A 23585-nucleotide genomic window follows, 5' to 3' on the forward strand; every position below is an offset into this window, starting at 1 on the left:
GTGCTGACAGGGAGGGGCTCTATGAGGAGGTGTGGCCTGTTGGAGGAAGTGTGCCACTGGGGGGGGGATGCTCAAGGAGGGCCAGTGTCTCTCTCTCTCTGCTCCTGCAGATCCAGATACCTATCCAGCACTGTGTCTGCATACGTGGCACATGCCACCGTGCCTCCTGCCATGATGATAAGTGGGTGGGGTGTTTAATTCTACAGATTTGCTGAGTTGACCCACAGAGCCTGCTTAGACAAGAGGAGGGCAGCTAGAGAGGGGCAGATTGTTGTGGGGACTTTAGAGGTCTGCCAGAGGTGACATTTGACACACTGGAAAGTGTTTCCATGAAACACTGCTTTTGTGAGAGTTTGGTGTGGACCCAGGTTTCACGGGACGTCCCCCAACAGCTTAGTCATAGTGGTATGGCCCAAGGTGGATGCTGGTGTCACTGGGAAAAGCATGCAGAACAAGGGCACGGAGAAGAAAGGAGATGGGAAAAACCACGCGTGCTTCTGGAAACAGAATCCTAACAGGGTAGGCCCTCACTGCATACAGGGTGCTATTTTAGGAGGAGGGTATTAGCGATGTCTTTAGAGTTCCCTTTGATGCAAGGACTGCACTGGGATATAGATAGAGTAGTTCAGCTCAGTATGGTGGGCACGCTGTGATCTCTCATCATGTGGGAAGCTGAAGCAAGAAAATCATAAATTCCAGGTCAATCTGGCTGGGTGTTGGTGGCACACACCTTTAATCCCAGCATTCGGGAGGCAGAGGCAGGTGGATCTCTGTGAGTTCAAGGCCAGCCTAGTCTACAGAGTGAGTTCCAGGACAGGCTCCAAAGCAATACAGAGAAACCCTGTCTCGAAAAACTTAGATAAATAAACAAATAAAAATTGAGGCCAATCTGGACTATATATACAAAGAAGTGTGTGTGTGTGTGTTTGTGTGTGTGTGTGTGTGTGTGTGTGTGTGTGTGAGAGAGAGAGAGAGAGAGAGAGAGAGAGAGAGAGAGAGATGTGAGATGTGTGTGTTTGGAATGGGATTCCTAATGTGTGTATGTTTGGAATTTCAGTGAAGACAACTTTGTATGCCAGAATTTTCAAGTTACCTCTCTGCTATTGCTGGTCAGAGTATGGCTTCAAGGCAGTAGCATCATTTAGGGACTCGATACACTGTGGAGACCTCCAGGCCTCCCACCTTGGTGAGAATCTCAGAAGGGATTACTGTGTCTCAGGAAATGCAAGCAGCTCTGCCTTATGTCTCTGCCTTTTTGTGGCTTAAAAATCTAAACAAAATTAATTGTAGGCCTCTGCCATGGCTGCGTATTCATTCTGCCAGTGACAGGGGCAGGCCAGCATAATAAATGCCTGAATATTTGCATTAATGATACCAAAGTGGGCTCAGCACACACGTCACAGCTTCAGGACTGGTGATTCAGCAAGAAATAGCATGCATTACTGCTGTGATTTCTACTGTACAGCTTAGGTTGTTTACGTGTCTGAGTGATTTGACAGAGAACTGACAATCACCTTATAGCAGGAAGGCTCTGCCTGGGTCAGAGTTCTGTCTTAGTCAGCGTTCTGTCACTGTGAAGAGACACCATGACCACAGCAACTCTTACAAAAGAAAGCATTCAATTGGAGCTTGCTTGTCGTTTCAGTTTAGTCCTTTTTCATCATGGCAGGGAGCATGGCAGCGCACAGGCAGACATGGCAGCTGAGGGTTCTATACCCAGACCCACAGGCAGTAGGGAGAGAATGACACAGGGCTTGGCTTGGGCTTCCGAAACCTCAGAGACCACCCTAGAGTGACACACTCCCTCCAACAAGTCCACACCTTTCCCCTCCTAATCAACCTTTCTCCATTAGTGCCTCTGCCTGCTGACTAAGCATTCAAATATACGAACCTATGGGCCATTCTTACTCAGACCACCTCACAGTTTGAGAGGGCGGGGACCACATGGCGGGCGGAGTTCATGCATGGGACCCCCGCATATGGGACCCCCCCACCTCTCCATGAATCAAGCAAAGCTTAGGCAGCAAGAGCAGCTTCTTCCAGCTGGAGGAGACCTCCTAAAGGTTCTGCAGCCTCCTAGGACAACCCACCTAGGAACCATGTGTACCAACTCATAAGCCTCTGTGGGAAATTTTGCGTCCAAACCACTGGAGAGCTTCTGACCCCAGAAGGTTGGCTCTGTACTTTGCCTCTGTGCCCTTTGTAGTAGCCCTTTCATTACCTTGATAGCGTTGTCAACTGTCAGATTTGGCCCATGGAAAACAGCACTCAGCACACTCTCCAAGGACTCTGGGCTTTCTCTGCATTCTCAATTGTCAGTATGTCAGTAAAGGACTTGTCTTGCTCCAGGATCGTTCATCTTGGTGGCAGGGGTGGTGAGCAGCTTCCCTCTCGATTGTGTACTGCAATGATGACATTCTGAGCTGTGGAAATGTTCCTGCTGCTGACTGACTCATGTACTGAAAATGGAACAGTTTGTCCCCCAGGCTCCTTACAGTTAGGATTAATTATGTCATCACTGGGAGAGGATGCTTGCTTTGTCGAACCTGAGGACAATATTAATATTTAATTCAGACTTCATGTGGGTACGGGTGCAGGTTTCTGCCATAAATACAGCAAAGTTTAATCGTGTGTGTGTGTGTGTGTGTGTGTGTGTGTGTGTGTGTGTGTTCAATTGTATGTATATTTAAGAGCTTTTATGTGGATGAGTGTTTTGCCTGCATGGATGTCTGTGTACCACATATGTGCCTAGCGCCCCCAGAGGCCAGAAGAGGATATCAGCTCCCTTGAAACATGGAGTTCCAGAGGTTGTGAACTATCATGTGGGTCCTGCCTCCTTTTATCAGCTGATCCGTCTCTCTAGTCTCTACTTAACAGTTTAATTAGAAAGTTAGACACACAGATAAGGAGATGGGTAATTTAAAAATAACTCCGTAAGAGCCCCTATTCTAGTGCCTCAAATAGTCCTTGGCACATAGAGGCTCTCAAACAGTACTTGAGATACTTTGCCTAAGAAAATAGATAGCAAAGGGTTAGCCACACATTTGCCTTTTAACATTCTGTGGGAAATCAACTGTGACGCCCACTAATAGGCAACATTTTTCTAGGTTGTTGGACGTTTCATATAGCTTATCATCTTGTATGTGCTGTTTTGTGTTCTGCATTTTAAAAAGACATAGTGACAGGTGACTATTATAATTGCAAGTTTCAGATTGCCATTCCTTTCCAGTTTGCTTATATGCCCCTCAGGTAGTCACTCAGTCAGACTCAGCCGTGACAGGCAGCAGGGCTGGCTGGGGATGTCACAATGCTGTGCTCAAGTCACACATTTTACACTCTGCCTTTTCAGACAGTCTAGAGGGAGTGCCCCTTAGGATTATTTTTTTGTAATAAACGGCTAAACAGGAATTTAGGTGACTATATTTAATTTGTGTAATGATCGATATTTCTCATTGTACTTATTGCTGGAACTCTATAAGGTAACATAGTAAGCACCTTTGTTTGTAATTGTTCTTCATTTCATTTCTTTAGGGTACACTTAGGAACTTCAGAGAGGGAGGAGGGAGAGAGCACATACATGCACTTTTCCTTTTTTTCCTTCTTTGTTTTTTGCATCGGTTTTCATTCTCACAGTCACTGTAAATGTTCTGGCTGCGCATTTGAATGTATATCAGTAAAATAATGTGTTACCCATACTTCCTCAGGAAGTCCATTTGAATGTGTTTTCTTTTTGCTCCCAATAAGTTGATTTTGTTTTGTTTTGTTTTTGCTGCTGTTTGTTTTGAGACACGGTCTCAGTATATTGCCTTGGCCAGCTTGGAACTCACAGGGTAGACCAGGCTGGCCTCCAACTCACAAAGACCCACCTGCCTCTGCCCCTGAATACCAGCTTCTCTAGTTCATTGAGTTTTTGGTATTGTGTGCCTGTGTGTAAAACGTTCACTTTAGAGAATCTCGTAATTTTTTATGTGAAGTTCTATGGATATGCAGCTTACCTAACTTGAGTGTGTACTTAGAACAAGGGGTTAACAGGAAAATCATAATATACACATTCTTAGACTTACTAGCATTTTTCTTTTTCCCTTCCCTTCCTCCCCCATTCTTTCTTCATCTCCCTCCTCCTCTCTTTCACCATGATTTGCATGGGTGTCCATGTGCCACACACACTGCACGCGTGGAAGTCACGGAAGAACGTGTAGGAGTCAAACGTTTTCTTCTATCACATAGGAGCTGGCATTGGATTCAGGCCATCACGTTTGGCAGCAAGTGCCTCTGTCACTTGAGTCACCTTGCCATCCCTTGTATGTTTTTGTGGCAGGGAAGCAGATGGCACATAGAGGGAAGGCAGTAGCAAATCCAGCCCTTCCTGCTCATGGTTTAGTTTGATAATGTAATAAAACAATCAAAGAAGGAAATATCACCTACTGCTGGGGTTTAGAGTCTTCACATATTGATACAAACTTTAATGTTATATCAAAACCAGGACCATCAGAGGGAGGTGATGGAGGGAGCTGGAAGAGGGCACACCGCCTTACTCTTTAACCGTGTTTGTGTTAGACTGTGTCTGCTCGTTGTCCCCACAGCGCAACTTTGGTAGGCTGTGCTTTCAGTCTGTCAGTCTGTCTGCTTCCAGGTCACATCTCTCGGTAAGTGGCAACTGTTACATGTGTGACCTGGTGATCTGATCATGCCTCTGCTACAGCAGAAATTTTAAAATATGCCATCTTAGTCATTTGTGTGCCACTAATAAGCCATCAAATTTGGTAAATAGACACACCATGTATTTTCCAGATGTAGTATGAAGTTGCAATTTTGAACAACCTGTGTGACTATTATTATAGTCGTGTGGACAGTAAGAGGTTGGAATAGAACTGGTATGACCTTGATATTTCTTCCTCTTTGGATACTCCTTTGAGGAATGATTGCGTTTCTTTCATAGACTGCCACTTTCATAGGAGCCAGCGCTGTTCTGCAACTATTTTCTTTTTTAGGGCTTATTTTTATTTTTATCTGCAGATGCCCATGTTGCTGTCTGATGTAGGTGCTGGGAACTGAACTCATTCTCTGCAGGAGCAGCAAGCCATCTTAGCCACATTCCAGCCTCTCTTCCTTTTGCTGAAATGTTTTTTTTTTTTTATTTGTTTGTTTGTTTTTAAATGCAAGACTTGTTTTTAGTCTAGGGTTGACTGTGTAGGCAGGGAAGATGATTTTTTGTTCTCCATTGTGGAATGTATTCTCTGTGAAAACACAATTTAAACCTTCAGTTTGTGTCTTGTTGGGGTTGGGGTTTTTGAGATGATTTCTGTCTGAAACCTTGACCGACCTGAAACACACTGTAGCCCAGACTGACTTGTGACTCAGTCTCACAAGTGCTGGGGTGACAGGTGAGGGTGATCACAGGTGAGGGCAGGATCACAGGTCTAATTCCACCATACCTAGCCCTACCGTAAGCCATTGAATTGTAAAACTATAGTTACAAATAAGACATCAGTGCACACAGTTAACGCGTGTTTGGAAACTTAAGAGAAACCTTACCATTGTATCATACTGTCCATGTAATGCCACCTTAGATTAACAGCCTAGTGGCTAGTAAGATCTGTGTTTGCAGAATGATAGTTACAGAGAGTGCTCAAGAGAGTCAGGAAATCATTGTAAGTGATTTATGTGCTTCAAAGACTGGCAAGTAGGAGACCTCCTGGGGATGGCTTCTTAAGAATAGCATGGGCTTTTGTTTATTTAATATTCATCACCCTCCCCAAGTTATTCCTCACGCTGTACCCGCTCTCTGCCAGGCACTGTTTTAGTGAGTGTCTTCAGTCAACATATTGCAACACAGAAAGGTGCAGAACAGTCAGTGGGTGATGGATGGCTGAGTCACCTCAGTACCAGATACAGATTTCCTAAGGACTAGCTTGTTCAGCAAGAACAGCCTAGACCCTGGCCCCTCATGGGCACTAAGCTGCTGTGACTCAAGATCCCAGAGGGGGCTCCCACCCTCGCCTGAGGGACCGGGACAAGTGTGGGACTGAATTATTTATCAAAGTGCTGGTAGAGAATTGTCCCCAAGCTGTAGAGTGGACCATCCAGGCCCCTGGTCCAGTCCTGTCCTGCTTCCCACATCTTCCTGTGCCTACCCTGCTAGTAGCTTCCTTCTTCCCAGTATGCAGCTCTTGATCATGTCAAACCCACACCCCCTCCAGCCTTCATGTCCTCCTTCTGCTCTTTCTAATAGCCACTTGAGCCCAACTAGTGCCGGCCGCCCATGAGTGTGTAGGTCCGTCCTCCAAGATCGCGGCTGCACAGTGTCCCAACGGCCATCACTTGGCAGTTGTTCTTCAGCCAGGGATGGAGACTCCTGAGCTTCTGCCACACCCGCCATCTTGGAATGATGACTTACTCTTGCAGCTGCTGTGAGTTCGTGAATGTGATAGCCATGTCACTTCACAGCACTCCTCCCCACTTCCAGCTCTCGTGTTTTATCCACCATTACTGCCCTAGTGGTCCCCGAGCCGTGGGGGATGGCTTTGATATAGATGCCTATTTAGACTGGACCAGTTATGAGTCTCTGTTGACTGATAGATACCCACTGTAAAACAAAACAAAAGAAAAGAAAAACAGCTCTCTGACAAAGGTTAGGAGCAGCCCTAGTCTATGGATATAAATATAAATACTTAGCAATTTGACAGCGTGACTATTTAGGAAATAACAGTAGTAAGTGTCAACCAGGGCTCATGAGGTATACCTAAATCCCTTTCCAGGGTATTCCCCAGTGACCTGGGGTCTTCTAGAGAACCAGTCTCAACACTTCCACACTTCCAAAGCATGGACCCTTGGGAAACCAATCCTAGCCTAAGCTTTGCATGTTTCTAACTTGAATAGGAGAGTTTAATGAACCCTGTGTCTGCCCAATGACTTCAGTGATTATGTCTTGCTTTGTCTGTCCTTCTATGATTCTAAATGTTAAGGGTACCAACGCTGAAAGCAGGCATGCAAGGATTGAGTTTCTCTTAGAGTGTCCTGAGTTCTCAGTGCAGGGTGCTGCTTGTCTGTGTTACGTGTGTTGGTATTTAGTGGTTTACTGTCACCGACAAGGACAGTTTGAAATCTTGTATGTGTATATATCTATGCATGTATCTCTGTCCTCTGTGCATCTGTATATATGTCTGTATATGTTTTGTCTGTGTGCATGCATGTCTATGTATGTATACGTGAGTGTGTGTGTGTGTGTGTGTGTGTGTGTGTGCGTGCGTGCGTGTGTGCATGTATTGTTTTCTGATTTGGAATTGTTTTTGTGTTTCCATTATTTGGTGTGTCTTATGTTGGAAATTCTATCTTTGTTCCCTCTGCCTTGTATGGTTCTTTATTTTCATTAGGACGGACAGACTGCTGCTGCTGCTGCTGCTGTCTTGTTTGTTGTTCATTTGTTACAGAAACTCCCCTCCCCAACCAGCTAGTTTCTCCGAGCTTGTAGAGAGTAGGCGGAGTCAGCAATACTTTCTCCCTCCCCTGTGTAAGTTTGGTCAGTTTTCAAAGCCCTGAGTTGGTTCCCGAGGGTCCTCTGTCAGGTGTAGTGGTTCCCACGTGCTCAAGTGTTTGAACAGTTGTCTCCTGCTGGTGGCATTGTTTTGGGAGATTGCAGAATCTTTGGGACTAGGACCTGCCAAGCTTACACAGGTGGTGAGGGAGCAAGCCTGGCTCTTCCTCCTGATCTGCTGTGATGTGAATAGGATGGGCCAAGTCCTCCCTCCCCAAGCTTCTCTGTGACTGTGAATTGTGCCCTCTGAAATGGAGTTGGGATCAATCCTTTCTCCCTCGGTTGCTCCTGTCCGGTGTATGGTCACAGTTGGTAAGCTCTTCTCCTATTAGCTAGGTTTAAACTGGCTTGTTTCCACCCACTTCCCCAGTCAAGGATAATGGGATATTTTTTCCTTTGGTAATGGGAACCTCTCCAAGAGCATAGTACTTTCCCTGACACTTCCTTGTTCTGTGCTGGGACGAGGCACTCAGGTTCTTCTTGCCCCTGGTCTGGAACCAGCTATTTCGTGGAGGAGCTGTGTATTTAGGGAGGGGCTGAGTGTGCACATGGCTGTTGGGCATGCACACAGCCGGGAAGTGAACATTGTTTCTAGACTTTGCAGGGAACAAAACTAGGAAATAAGTCCATTGCTAAGATTGAAAACTACACCAGATTTGCACGAACACTTGCCGTTTGTATTCTGGCCTGGCTTAGTAAGAGCAATAGCTGTTTTCTCTAAGGACCAGGGTTCAATTCCCAGCACCTACATGGTGCCTCATAACCATCCATAACTCCAATTCCAGGAGATTGTGTGCCCTCTTCTGGCTTCTTGGCCATTGTATGCATGTGGTCCATAGACACAATGCAAGCAAGCAAAACATTCATATGCATAATAAAAAAAGAAAAAAGTTCTTAATTAGCATAAAACCATGAGTTTTATGTGCTTCTTTCTGTATCACAATAGTATGTCCCAACTGTTGTAGAAAAATAGAACCTATGTGTCCCGCAAGGATGTGGGCCCTGGAAACAGGTTGAGGCTTGTGTGGTGGTGTCCCTAGGGTGGGTGCTTCTGAGTACATTCCATAGCAGGAATGTGCTGTTATTAACACACTTTAATGTCTGTTGATTTTGTCAGCTGACCCGCTGCAGTGTGAAGGGCTTGGATTTACACATAGGTTCCTTCCTTTGGTTCCTTTTATTGCTTGTTATTCCTGTTAGGGGCTCCGTCGTCTCTTTTATGAACATTGTGAACACAAGAGCCTTCACCTTTGCCCTCGTTTCCTGCCCCTTACCTTCAGGATACCGTTTTCATCTTTTATGATTTATTTATTTATATCTATATTATATTGTAAACATATACTTACTGTATTTACATAGCCCTGGCTGGCCTCAGGCTCATTGTGTAGTTGAATGACAATGACCTCCCAATCCTCCTGCCTCCATTTCCAGGTCAGGTGCAGAGGTCGCAAATGTTTGCCCTAACACCTAGGACCTCATGGATACTAGACAAGCATTGTACCAATGTCCACAGTCCTAGGTAACCTGTTTTTCAAACAAAGGCTGGGGCATTCCTGCCACCGTGGGGTCCTCATGAGTAGTCTTGAACCCTGTTTCCTTCTGCCTCCGCCCTGGGTTTTTGGTAACCACCCTTATGTCTTTGGAGACATTTAAAATTCCCCCAAGACATGTTTTGTATAGAGACATGTGGGCCAGAATTAATTAGGATGAAATAAGTTAGCGTTGGACCACTTGACGTTTGTGAAGTTGAAAGGCTGAGTGGACCTAGCAAGTGAGCATGGGTAGGCTGCCGTGCAGCTGGCAGAGCTGTAGAGAAAGGCTCACAGGACAGCAGTGTCTTGTGTACCCATGCTGTGTGCTTGATGGACCGGACCCCAGGGAGAGAAAATGCCTCTGCTGGACTGGTGTCAACATATTTTTTTTCCATTTTAATGATAAGATGGTATTCGAAATAACAGGGGCAGGACTTGGTGCCATGAATAATGAATTCCTGTGGTTCTCGGGAAGCTAATTTTAGCCAAGATTATGAAGCAAAAGTAGCTGCGGATGAGCAGCCGAGCTGCAGGCAGGGCACGGGAACGGCCAGCACTGTGTTGAGAGCATCTGCTCTCAAGAGCAGGGTCCTCATCCCCCCCCCCACCGGTCCCTGTCCTCACCTGCCTGCTGAGTAGGACACCAGAGCGCAGCCAAGGAATCCAGGAACCTGGGCCACATCGAGGCTCTAGGTGTGCTCTGGAATGAGAGTGAACAGCTTGTGTGTGGAGGGCAGTGTCATCATGACAGAGACTTCCCAGCTAAGCCTAGGGGTCTAAGTGCTGCTTTGGGTTCTTCACAAGCGAGCTGACCTGCCTGTTTGTCACAGCAGCTACAGGATGGGCAGAAGTACAAAGCAGATGGAAAAAAAGTGTAGCAGGTCAGCATTGAGATAAATTTAATCTTAGTCTCCCTCCGCAGCACACCCTTCCACGTAAGGCCATGCAAGGGAAGAAGCAGATGTGCGTTTATTGTGACCATGGCTCTCCTTGTCTGGCTGTCTCATGTAGGATGTCGGTGTAGGATATCCCCAGGCAGAGGTGTGAGTGTTCATATGCACAGGGGTTCACTTGGCCCCCAACATGCACCTATTTTCATGTTGGGCACAATCTATGTTTAGTAAGATGGACTAAATATGTTGTTACATGACACTTTTGTTGTTTATATACTGGCTATGTATTTGCATAGTGAAAAATTAGCAACATTTTTTGTTGTTTTTGTTTTGTGTTTTGTTGTTTGTTTTTTGTTTTTCCATTGAAGAGCACATGACTTTCTTTTCCTCTTATACATTTTACAGAGGTCTGGATTTTGCATTAGTTTCTAGTTAGAATCAAAGACTATGTTCTTATATGTTCCAGACTCACGTGGCACTGGTTTAGCATCCTCGTGGGCTTACTGTAAATAATTGGCTAATGGCTGTGTCTTGGTGAGGAATAAGTGTGTCTTCAGGGTCTTTTCAAGCTTGGGTGGCGAGTTTGAGAGTTCAGGTCAGCTGCTAACACCCTTTGATCTTTTCTACAAATAGAACTGATTTCATGTGTGTCCTGATTTCTGTGTTTGTTTTTGAGGTAGGACCTTGCTCCGTACCTAGCCTGGGAAACCTCAACTTCATGATCCTCCTGCCTCAGCCTCTCAAGTGCTGATGTTGCAGGCCTGTACCACCAGGCCCAGCCCTTAAGTGTGTTAAGTTTGGATTCAGCTTTGCACTTTAAAATGGATTACCACCTTCCTTTGTATCTTTCTGTTTCTACCTCTATTTACTGTCAGCTCCTTGGTGGCCACAATTTAAAAGTTTACCAGGCAGCCTGTTATAACTGAACACCAAGGCCTCCCTGAAGAACCAGAGGTGTCATCTCTGCCAGGAGACACCTCACCTCTTCAGCTTGTGGTACTGTCTAATCTGCTCGCTTACCTTACCCCTGTCCAGCGCATGGAGTTATGCAGTGGTGCCGTCTAATCTGCTCGCTTACCTTACCCCTGTCCAGCGCATGGAGTTATGCAATGATATAACCTGTTTACCAAATGCTTTTAAAGTAAGACTTCCAGTAAAATATATTTGTTTGTTTCTTTATAGAAATCATAGTCCGTTAATGAGTTTTGGAGCCAGCTTCGTCAGCTTTTTGGTAAGTTGATATCAAAAGAGAAGTTACTGTAAAACAATACAAACCAGTACCTGTTTGCTTGCTGGCTGTATAGACACTATTGTAGAAAACCTAAAGATGTTGTTTTTTCCCCATTAACCAATGTCTGTGAGATAAATGTTCTCTCCCAATTTTAAAAATAAAATGCCCACGCCTTTAATCCCACTACTTGGGAGGTTAGAGGCAGGCAGAACTCTGTGAGTTCAAGGCCAGCCTGGTCTACAGAGCTATTCCAGGACAGGCTTTAAAGCTACAGAGAAACCCTGTCTCGAAAACCCAGAATAAATAAATAAAATGCTTATATATAATTTTTAGAGGGTTACATTTTCCCCAACCTGACATTTTGTTTTTGTTTTAGAATAAAACTCTAAGTCCTTCGAAGATTAAGGTTGTGTGTGACAAGACAAAAAGTCTTCAATAAGAAAGGTTAGCTCCAAAACCGAGAAACAGCAGCCTAGATGATGAGCTCTGAGCGAGCTAAAGCGTTTCCATACTGCTGGTTGAGAGCAGAGGAATGGGTTACAGTCAGGGTCAATGTAGGAAAGTGGGTGTTAGTTCAGAAACGCGTATCCCACAAACTAGTTTTAAACACATCATTTACAAAAGTTCACCACAGAATTGTATAATGTGGAAAATGTGCTGGGTAAAGACTGAAGGGGGAGAAAATTTGCTTTCAAGATTGAAAAAGATAGCAGCCAATGAGCACATTGTAGACTGCCTGCTTGGTCCTTTGCCAGAACCAGTCAGCTGGGTACTCAACCCAAGCCATTGGTTTTCTCTTAATGGAACAGAAGTTTTAAGGTCTCCCCTTTGTAGGAATGCCAGCTCCATACCCAGGGGAAGGTTGTTCTAGATGGGAACTGTAACATTCGCGTCTGTCTTAGTGAAAGGGTTTGTAGTGGGTCACAGTTAGAAGTCACAGGCAGGAGCCTGAGGTAGCAGTCACTCTGGAGCCCTAGAGAGTGTCCAGGGTCCCAGGCCAGGAAATGGTGCCACCCACAGGCCTTCCCAGAGCCTCATCTCCTCGGTGATATTAGAGCCCATCAATCTGACGGTTGAGATTAGCCACCACAGTACCCAGGTGACTGTGAGGGAAGCAGTGGGGGACAGAGACAGGGTCTTGGCTAAGTAGTGTGGTGAGGGGGAATGGAGCAAATGGAGCAAAGCTGAGATTTTAGTGCCTGGAGGATGGTTGGAAGGAGAGGGGGCAGAGGGGACTGAGGTCCATCCGGTTTGGCTGTAATGCAAACATGGGTTATAGTTATGCCAAAGGACCCTAGAATGCCAGCGCCACCCAAGAGAATGGAAAGGACAGATCCACCAGAGCCTTCAGAGAACTGCACGTCCCATCCATGTCGCCTGCTCAGCTCACAGACCTTAGTTCTTTCCTGGTGCTTTGGTACCTGGTGGGTACAGAATCAGAAGTTCAAGGTCATCCTTATCTGTACATAGACTTCAAGGCCAGCATGGGCTACATGAGACCACACTAAAAACTCAAGCAAACAAAAACCCACAGTTGTACTGGATACAAGTCACAGGGGTCATCAGATACTGGGGAGTGACTGTAGATCATGAAAGTGAGTTCCTTGCGGGTAAGGATCCCTATCCTGGTAGATTTCCCAATGGTATCTGCTAACTGTTCTTTTACTAGCATTTTTGTTCAGTATTTAACCCAGGGATCCATCCGTGGGTAGAATGAACTTCCGAATGGGACACTGCCATAAAAACTGAATCAAAAATTATGGAGCATTTTGTAATAAAAAAAAAAAAAGAGTATAAAAGACAACACAAGGACATTCACCACCACGAACTTTCTCATGCTGGCATAATCAAGCTGTAAAGTCTGATTCTCTATTGAGATTACAGTTTCTTTAATGCCTGGGGTGTGCTGTAACAGTGTGAACCTTTTTACTTGGCAAGAATTGAGATGATTTTCCTAGTTTGGCATTTCATGGTCACAAAGCCTGCGATTCCTATGCTCACTGATTCATTGTCCTTTCTGTTCCCTGGAAGAACGCCATGATGACATTCGAGGAAGAGAAAATGCAGTTGGCGTGTGATGACTTGAAAACTACAGAAAAGCTGTGTGAAAGTGAGGAGGCTGGGGTCATCGAAACAATCAAGAATAAAATTAAGAAGAATGTAAGTGGCTTGGCTCTAGCTTGTGGGTGGCCCCATTCCCCAATCTGGGGTGCTGGGCTGTGTGCCATGAGAGAAAGCCAGATCAAAGCCCAGGCAAGCAGGCAGTATGGGGCCTTGACGGGTATGATGTGATCGTCTGCTTTAAGTTCTTTCCTTGATTGCCCTGAATGATGGGCTGCCACTTGGAATTGGAGAACACACACACCCTTTTTTTTTTTTCCAAGTTGCTTTTGGTTGGCCTTTTTTTTTTTTTTTTTTTTAAATCACAACAGGACTGAAAGCATCATAGCTCCGTGGAGGTTCTTGGGGTAAGGATTTCCTGTGTGTGATTACACACTCAAGGATGGTGGCGGATAGAATCATCACATTATGACATGTTTCTGGAATCTAGCTCTTGACCTGAATTTCCCAGGAGTTGCTAGCCTTTGGTTATAAGCAAAGACTCACTCACTCTTTGGTTCTTCCTAAATGTCATCCCCCTGCCTCTGTACTCTCCTGCCTGGGGCTCAGTTGCCTGCTGGAATTCCCCATAGTTGGACAGCTACTTTATTGTACATGGTAATTAGGTCTCGTCTGCACTATGTCGCTGACAAACGTGATGGGCCACTTGGTATCTGAAACATGTCATTTCTTACACCACTCTGAAACTATGTGCAGTTATTTCAGACAGTCTGTTCAGGAGTACTTTGTAGTAAGAAGGGATAGTCTGTGTCACAGTAATTTATTTTTCACTCCATTTAGAAACATCCTTATGGCAAAGACTAGCATTAAAAATGTAATTTGACTTTCTGATTGTTTTTACTTATATCTCTTAAATTTCAGGTATGGTTTCTGATTTAGAGGTTAATTTTTGATTTAGGAAATATTCTAACTAAAGGATAGACATGTAACCAGTTTCTCACCCTTGCATTTCAGTTACCCACAGCAAAGCATGCACCCTAATATTAATGTTCCCTAGAGACAGGCTGTAAAATGGCCTTCCAGGATATCTGCTGTATGGGGTGTTTTGTGTTAATTTACAGTGTCTGAAAATAGATGACTCCCTTATTAGTTTCTTTTGCCATTTTCTCGTTTCATTTTTATCATTTACAATGACATTTACAACTGTTGACACATTTACAATTGTTGACTCACCTGGAGTGAAGGGGAGTGTGGGACCCTAGGCCTCTGGAATAACTTGGTCTTGGATTTGAGTGGTCACCAGGCTTCATAGTTCCTGTGGGAGTCATTTTGTGCCATGGAGCTGCAGATGCAGACCTTTGGAGACTACACTTTTCTTGGGTGTGATATATGACATGTGTTGTCTTCACAAAACAGGTGGATGCCCGAAAATCCACCCCCTCGATGGTTGATCGACTTCAGAGGCAAATCATTATTGCTGACTGCCAGGTCTACCTGGCTGTGCTTTCATTTGTGAAACAAGAGCTATCAGGTAAGCAGAAACAGTTAATGCTGCTCACTATTTTGTGGACACATTGTCAATGCTGCTCACTATTTTGTGGACACATTGTCAATGCTGCTCACTATTCTGTGGACACATTGTCAGTGCTGCTCACTATTTTGTGGACACATTGTCAATGCTGCTCACTATTCTGTGGACACATTGTTAATGATGTTTATTATTCAGGGGACACAATCAGTAATACTCTTTTTTTAACTTAGACTTTGAAAACACACATGGCAGTGTTTTTTTGGGGGGGGCATTACTGATTTACTAATGAGGAAATTGAAACTTTGGTAACTTAATGTGTGTTCAGCAGAGTCCTGTAGTCCTGAGGTCTGCATCACAGTCTTCAGTCTTAAGATAATTTGGTCTTTCCTGGAGACCGAGACCAGGTGTGTTGGTACACAAATCCCAGCTAGTTGGGGATTGGCCAAGCCAGAAGGATCTCTTGAGCCCAGGAGTTCAGGACCAGCCAGGGCAGCAAAAGAGCACACCTCCCTCTGCCCCGCCCCCCTCCTCCCCACCCAGTTTTATTTTTATTTCTGTGTGTCTGGGTTTGGTATGTGTTGAGTGACAGTACCCTTGGAGGCCAGAAGAGGGCTTCAGCTCCCTCAGAGCTGGAGTTTGATGTGGTTTTGCGCTGCCTGGCATGGGTGCTGGGCGCTGAGCTCCGGCCTTTTGGAAGAGCAGTCCTCATTCTTTGCCACTGGGCCATCCCTCCAACCCTGAGATGCTGCCTCGGAAAGAACAGAAACTCGTCATTAAAAGAGAAGGGTCAGTCGATGCACTGAAGTGTTTGTGTGAAAGTTATCAAAGGTTGCAGAATTGATTCATCTGCCCTCATTGGCCCACTCGGCACTTGCGGAGTTCCTGAGAGGGTGAGCACTGTAGGAGGAGAGCAGACACAGGTGTGGGTCCCTCCTACGGCTTACACTCATCAGACAGTATTCTTTGCTTCTGATTATTCCAACTGGAAAATGGCCACACATTGTTACAGAAACACTGAAAAGATTTCTGTTTAAAGAACAAGAAAGTCAGGTTGTCGCCTCTGGAAGGAAGACCCTCTTACTCCTTATCTTTGTCAAGTATTTTTAATGAAGTTGACTCACCCCTCCTCCATACATGGCAGTTCTAACCGCATTCCTGTGGCTGTTTCAGAATGCAATCAGACCACAGCAAACGTTCATGATGCACGTACTTAGTCAGTCCTTGTGGGTGCTCTTCACTGTTCATGCCTTTTCTGGTTTGATGGTTTTTGTCTTGTTTATTAGTGGAGTGGAACCTGTTTGCTTTTAACATATTAATTGTGTTAATTGTGTTGATGCTGGACGCATGTGCACGGCCTCTCTGTGCTGAGATGTCCTTTTCTGTGGGGCCGTTGTTATTCCATCCATGAATGGCATCTCAGCAGGATGCCTTTCTGGGTTTTGCTTCCCTTCTCTTCCTTATCTGCTGCTGACCGGGGTGATGCTATTCCTGCCTGTCAGATAGTAGATGACATTTTTGTTTTTCTGATTTATTGAATGAGATACTGAACCTGAAGGGAAACTCTCAGAGGTCCAGAGGCCTTTGGTCATGGCCATTTGTTTTATGAAGAGCTCAGTGTTTCTCCAAACAGTGCGCTTCACACAAGTGATTTGTTTACGTTATTGTTGGGGTTGCCTTTGCTCCTCTGAGCTGGGTCTCACTCTATAGTCCAGGTTGGCCCCCAACTCGTCATCCTCCTGCCTCAGACTATAGGTATGCACCATCATTCCTGGCATCTTAGAGAACATTCTAGATGGATAGACTTATAGGAACAATAGAACTACAAAGCCCTATCTTCGGAGCTCTTCCCTCTGAGCAGTGGGCACATACTGACTGACTGGAGTTGTGAGGGTTAGTCTAACTTTTTAAGGCGCGCTGTGTCTGCCTCACTTGAATCACTTGTTGACAAATCACCCATCATCTCCCTCCATGTTCCAGCATGATCTTGTACCTTTGTAACTGCAATCCAAGGGTCTTGTTCCCTCTTTCTGCAGTGAGCATATAATGTTTTAATAATAAGTTGTGTTGGAAACCTGCCTTGTAGCCCTTGCCTACCTGGGCTTATTTCCTTGTTCCCTTTGTGTGTTAAGGGAGCCCTGTGTGCAGGTTGCTGTGTTCTTGGCACAGCCAATGCTCACATGCCTTCCCTGACCTTTTCCTTCCTTTCCAGGGAGACAACACATTTCCCTGCTTTGTCTCTGAGCTCTGCTGAGGTTCTCTTTGCCCCCAGTCTGTGGCAGCACCTCCCCGTAGCTCCACAATGTCCTTATCCCCGACCTCTCTCTGACCTGCGCCCCCTTTCCAATGTCACTAGCCCCAAACCCTGCTGTTGGAGCTGCCCTGGGATGTGTGACACCTGTGCTTTGGACACTTAGCTGGCCTGTGTCTCAGGGTGGAGCCAGTCCCTTTCATGGTTGGCAGGTCAGAACCTGCCCCCTCCCGGCATCCTGTGTGCTCACCCCCCCCCCCCCAAAGCTCTTTGAAACAGTCTTGGCAGCTTGTGTCTTAGTTCACATTGCCCTCGCTAGGAACACACTGCCTTCCCCCCTTACCTAGTCAGGTGTGGCCAGATCCTTCCTCATCCTCGTAGGGCCCATCAGGCCTGCCTGGGTGACAAGAGGGGAACCTGGTGTGTGGCCAGGTGAGCAGCTGTCACCGGTGATCTGCATCGCCATTTCTAGACTTGATTCAGTGTCAGACTGCAAAGTTCTGGAGGGTAGGAACTGGCTGGTCTGTGTGCTGTTTTCCTCCGTGTGTTTCAGCGCATGCTAGGAGTCTGACCCCGTGAGATGACAGGGGCTGATGGCCAGAGATGAAGGAGAGTGACTCTATGCCTGAGAACTCACGGTTTAGCAGGGGGAAAGGATGAGTAAGTTCTAACCCAGGAATCTCCCGTGACCAGCAGGTGTGGAGTAACAGCGGAGTTACAGGAACAAGTGGTTCTGACCCATGAGGGAGAGCAAGGGTCTCTGTCCGTCCCTCTGCAGTTATAAAGAATGCGCCAGGGAGGGGGGGGGTGAGCGCTAGCCTCAAATCCCAGCACTTTGGAGGCTGGATAGAAGGATGAGACATTCAAGGCTAGCCTAGGCCACCGTACGAGTCCGTTTCCTTTTCTGTGCCTCAGGAGCATGCCTGGGGCCACCCCCTAGTGTGTGATGAGTGGGTATTCTGTGAATGAAGGAGAGGAGCAGATGAGGGTCATGCCACTCAGGGAGTCAGTTGCCAGAGGAACAGGGAGTCTGTTAGGATCTCTTGTCTGGGTGAAGACAACAGGGAGATGGGCTGGCTGGTGGCACTTAAGTCACCTGCTGGCTGGGAAGACAGGTCATTTGGCAAAGTGCTTGCCTTTAGGAGGACTTGAGGTCACCCCGGGAACCCACATGAAAGCTGGGTGTCCGGGCACGGGGCATACCCCTCCCAGCTGTGGCCCAGGAGCCACACATTCCCGCCTACACAGCAAGCTCTAGGCGGTCTCAAAGAAGGCAGATGGCATTTCCGGGAAACAATACCAAGGGTGTCTTCTGACCTTCTCATGCACACGCTTACGTATGCACACAGCCATGCACAGCCTGCACGTGTGCACACATGCTCACACACCAGAAGTCAGCTTTTGCCTTTCAAAGTCTGTTCTCTGGGTCTCAGAAAGGGGGGCTCCAAAGGCTCTTGCCAGACAGTCCCTGTGGAAAATGACAAGATTCCTCCTAAGGTCAGTGAAGTCTGACTGGTCACTTTCATTTTCTAAGAAGTCAACTTTCCAGGAAGGATTTCCACTCCCATGGGTGGCCAGGCTTCCTGACACCCCCTCCCCCCTCTCCCTGCAGACGGATGCCTGACCCTCACAGGGTAGGACAAATGGTCTGTGGTTTTCTGCTCTGCCTTGCCAGGCCCAGAGAGATCACAAGTGACTGAATGATTTATATCTGCCCTTTCAGAGGAGCCAGCAGAAAGCCCTGCCATGCGGGCCCTGAAAGCCGTGTTTTCTGCTGGACAGAAGGCAAGTGCTCTTTGGAGGCTCTGCTGGGTTACAGGTAGCCCAGCATTTTCCCCAAGCAGAGCCTCTCCCCTGCAGAGTTGGGTGCCTAAAGCCAGCTGCACCCTCCCACTGCGTAATCTGCACAGTTGCATAAGTGGCCTCCTTTGGAGGGGGAGAAGTCTTGGAGAGTCTGTGCGTAGTTAATTTCTTTCTGTGTGTTAGCTTTGCTTTGTATGCAGTTGGGTTTCTAGCCTTCACTAGTCCCACAACCTCTGGATTTTTAATTTTATTTGCTCAAGGTAAAGTGTGTGTGTGTGTGTGTGTGTGTGTGTGTGTGTGTGTGTGTGTGTGTGTGACAGTACACTTTATCCTCTCAAACGTTGAGACCAAAGTACTATCTTAGGCGCGAAATTCACTGTATTTTTATTTGATAAGGATGGGGTTTCCACTGAGTTCTATGCAGATGGAGTTTTTCTGTTGGTTACCATTGCTGCCTGCTTTCTTCTTTGCTGGGATCTAGGTTACAAAACTTCATTTTCCCAGGGCTGTGCCCTTACTCCCAAGTTTGGACATTGCCCATGTTTCTTTAGCTACCCAGCGTATCCCTCAGCTGCACTAGAATGAATGTTGAGAAAGGCAAAGGGAGCCTTTTCTCACCTAAGCTCAGGGTTTGTTTAGGCGGAGGCAAGAATGTCCATGCAGCTCCTAGGGAAGAGATTCAGGAGAACGCTCATATTTCTCTGGTTTACCTGGGTCAGTGTCTGAGGTTGAGTGTCTGTGCATTAAGTCATGTCCAGTTGAACTAAATATGATATCTCAAACAAATGCTGGTTTCACATTGAGAAATTTGGCCAGGCTTTGGGTATTTACATTTGTTAGTAAGCTTATTTATTTTGTTTATGCAAGGGGTGGAGAAATGTATGTCCTAAGTGCCTGTGGGACTCAAAAGGACAGCTTGCAGGAATCTATTCTCTCCTTCTACCATATGCGTCCCTGGGAACAAACTCTGGTCATCAGGCTCATGGCAGGTACCTTTATGTCTAGCCGTCTTACTGGCTCAGACCACTTAGTTTTACTTCTTTTTCTTACCCTGTTCTTTTAGGTGGACAAAGACTCCAGAACACTCGCCACTCAGAGTGTTCATTGTGATTCCTATGTTGGACAACTGGGATGCCTGAGTATATTGTATTATATTAGGGGATCTCAAGGACACCCCATGCAAAATACCCTCAGGACTCAGGGCACAGTTGCACTGTGTGTGGTTTATGATAACAGGATGTGGGCAGAATCAGCAAAGTGAAGGATGCTTGATGACCAAGGGCAGGTTCCCAAGGGTGATGCTCTACAGTCAAGCAGGTGGGGCAGGCTTTCCTCAGAAGTGAATGAAGGTGCGAAAGGAAAGTTAGAGGCCCGGCACTATTACAGGAGGCCAATCTCCAGGCAACCCCTGCTCACAGATCCCCGCATTCCAGACTTCCAGCAAAACCAGGTGTCCACAGAGCCACAGCTCCTGAAATCTGAGCTTTCTGTCTAGCCAGGGGCACACATGGTGGACAGGCCTTTAGAAGGGCAGCAGGCAGTTCATCCATTTTTGCATATACCATATCCTAGATCCCTTTCAATTCCAGTAGTGTAGTTGATGAATCTGACTTTATTTGCTATCATATGTTTCTGAAGTTGTATGTTTTCTAAAGTGCATTTTCCTGTTGTTGTAGCCTTTGTCAGGTCATATTTGCCATTTGTTCATAGAGACCAGAGCAGTAATGGCCTGTGGGTAATGGGGCCAGGCTGGCGAGCTTGTCTGCTCTCTCAAGACAGCTTGGTCCCTCCCTCCCCCCTCCTTGTTTCTCTTCCTTTCTCCCTCTTTCCATTTCATCCTTTCTTTTTACTTCCTTCCTTTCTCCTCCCCCATCTCCTCCTACACATTTCCCTCTCGTCTTCATTCTCCCTCCCACTATTTGAAGAGTTTGGTAACAGCAGGTTCAGAGCCTGCATGTGGTCATACCCAGTGCTCAAAGAGTATTGACTGTAAGTAGGAAATGTGCAAGTCCCGTGAAGCAGGGCCAGCACGGCGACAGCTGAGAGCTGTGCGCTCGCAAGTGTTCACTTTCCCCCCAGCTCCTTTCTGACTACCCTGTATCGTTGTACGAACACGAGCGCTGTTGCGGGGTTTTGAGCCCTCTCTCCCCTTTCTCTTCACAGCCTACATAAAAGGTGGGTGGACCCTCAGGAAAGCCTGGAAGATTTACAATAAGTGCTATGTGGACATCAACGCCCTTCAGGAGCTGTATCAGAAGAAGCTAGCAGAAGAGCCTTTATCTTCTGATGCTGCAAACGAAAATCACATAGTGGCTGAAGGGGTGACTGAGGAGTCCCTAAACAGACTGAAAGGTGCTGTTAGCTTTGGATATGGCCTTTTTCACCTTTGCATATCCATGGTGCCCCCAAACCTGCTCAAAATCATCAACCTGCTGGGGTTTCCTGGAGACCGCCTACAGGGCCTTTCTTCACTGACGTATGCAAGCGAAAGTAAGGACATGAAGGCCCCTTTAGCTACGTGAGTAGCTATATTGCAATGCTTTGGTAGATAATATAGTATTGAAAGTAAGTAAACAGCAGTGAGAACTTTAAAAAGAAACTTCAGGAAAAAAATGCTGGTTGGTTGATAAGGATGCCGTGCCTGTCGTGTAATGTCATGGAGTGTGTTCTGTGTTGGCGGTGACATAATCCTGTTATTTGGAGACCTGGGGCACAATTTGTTAAGTCCCCTGAAACCTGTATTTATTATTTCCTTATTTTTATGTGTGTGTGCATGTGCATGTTTATGTACACATATATGTATGTGTTTGTGTGTGTAAAGGGGGGGGGACCAAAGAGCAATAACCTTGGGTGTCATCCTCAGAGATAGGTTCCTTTGAGGCAGCATCTCTCATTGGCTTAGAGCTGACTAGCCCAGGGATGCACTTGCCTCTACCTCCCCAGTAATGACATTACAAGCGTGTGCATATTTTATGTGGGTTCTGGGGGTTGAGCTTAGGTTCTCCTTGGGGGGTAAGTACTTCCCAGGTGAGCTTTCCCCCAGCCACTATGGTGAGAGCCCACCACCCAGTTCCCAAATAAATACAGGGAGACTTATTCTTACTTATGAATGCCTGGCCTAAGCTTGACTTGTTTCTAGCCAGCTTTTCTAAAATTATCCTGTCTGTGTTTTGCCTCTGGCCTTTTACCTTTCACTATTCTATATATCTTTCCTTACTTCTTACTCAGTGGCTGGGGGGGGGGGGACTGGCCCCTGGCAACCTCCTCCTCTTCTCCTTTTCTGGCCCCTCTCTTTCTTCTCTCTGCTTGCCAACCCTGCCTGTTTCCCTCCTCTGCCTCTCTATTGGCTGTTCAGCTCTTTATTAGACCAATCAGGCAGGTAAAGTAACACAGCTTTACAGAGTTAGACAGATGCAACATAAAAGAATGCAACACATTTTTGCATCATTAAACAAATATTCCACAGCATAAATGAATGTAACACATCTTAAACTATATTCCACAACAGGCCAGCCCAAGTCCCAATGGTTTAAATGGTGAGTTGACCTCATCAGCCTCCAATAGTTTTTCTAAGAAGTTTTCTGCCTTAACCACAGTCTCTCAGGTGCACACTTCTGATTTTATTTGAATGTATAAGGTCAAATTTTGTGTGGTTCTGAAATTTTTGTCCTTACAAAGAATATGAATGTTGGGCAATTTTTCTTGATGACCCTAGTTAGTTGACATAGTATATATTATTTAGATATCTTCCAATATCCCACTCAATTGAGCCATATTAAAATTAAAATTAAAATGTAAAAAGAGGATATGACTTTAACATTTCATTCTGGGGGCTGGAGACATGATGGCTCAGCAGTTGAGAGCAGTTGTTGCTCTTACAGAGAATCCAAGTTTTGTTCACAGCACCCACCTGGCAACCATGACCTTCGGTGACTTCGGGACCAGGGTTCTGATGCCCTCTTCTGGCCTCTGTGGGCACTGCACACATATAGAGTGCACTTAACATACACACAGACAAAATGCTTAGCATTTCAGTCTGGAAAATAGTCCCTCTCCTCAGGCCGTACTGCTTGACAGATCCTGGGTCCTGCTTCTCTGTGTGACACCTTCTTGGCAAAACTTTCTCCCTGCTCTACAGTGTCATAAAAGAGCTCAGTGAGATGCAGTTCTACACGTGTTAGCATTGAAGGTTTGAAAGTCAAGTAAAAATCATGGTGAATAGCTTTACCCCTTCACAATCACTAAACTGTACAAACTGTAGCCCTTTGCCGAACAGTCTTATTAACAGGCTTGTAACTTGTATACATTTCTTGCTTATGGCTTAGTATTGTTTTATGTTTATCTCTGAAAAAAGGATTGGAATTCTGCAAATTAATATGTTCTCCTAGGGGCTTAGATTTATCAGTGCACTAGATGTAGCATCACATGAACATATTTGATGTGCTGGTTGACCGCAGCTCTTAGTGATTTTACTCTCCATGTGCCTAGTTTAATTTAACTAAGAGAATTGTTTAATTCTCAAACTTAGAGGATTTTAAATAATGTATACTTTATATTATTTAACATCTTCAAAGGCTGGAAAAGGGGCTTTAATCTGTTCCTCTCTGTTATTTTAATACTTATGTATGATTTGTGAGTGTGGGTTCTATGTTAAGTGTAGACTCTTGGCTATATATATATATATATATATATATATATATATATATATGTACACATATACATATATATACACACATACATACATATATGCAT

General features: G+C 45.7%; 1 protein-coding gene across 1 annotated transcript in view; it reads left to right on the forward strand.

Moving 5' to 3' along the window:
* The window catches only part of Ttc39c (tetratricopeptide repeat domain 39C), a 67758-nt gene that overhangs the window by 16920 nt on the left and 27253 nt on the right, over positions 1-23585 (forward strand). The window contains exons 2-5 of the mRNA XM_051201987.1: positions 11142-11190; positions 13222-13350; positions 14668-14782; positions 20997-21351. Of these exons, the coding sequence (XP_051057944.1) occupies positions 11142-11190; positions 13222-13350; positions 14668-14782; positions 20997-21351 (648 nt within the window). The remainder of the gene's footprint in view (positions 1-11141; positions 11191-13221; positions 13351-14667; positions 14783-20996; positions 21352-23585) is intronic.

This window comes from Phodopus roborovskii, unplaced genomic scaffold (assembly GCF_943737965.1).
Source record: "Phodopus roborovskii unplaced genomic scaffold, PHOROB, whole genome shotgun sequence".
Taxonomy (NCBI): domain Eukaryota; kingdom Metazoa; phylum Chordata; class Mammalia; order Rodentia; family Cricetidae; genus Phodopus; species Phodopus roborovskii.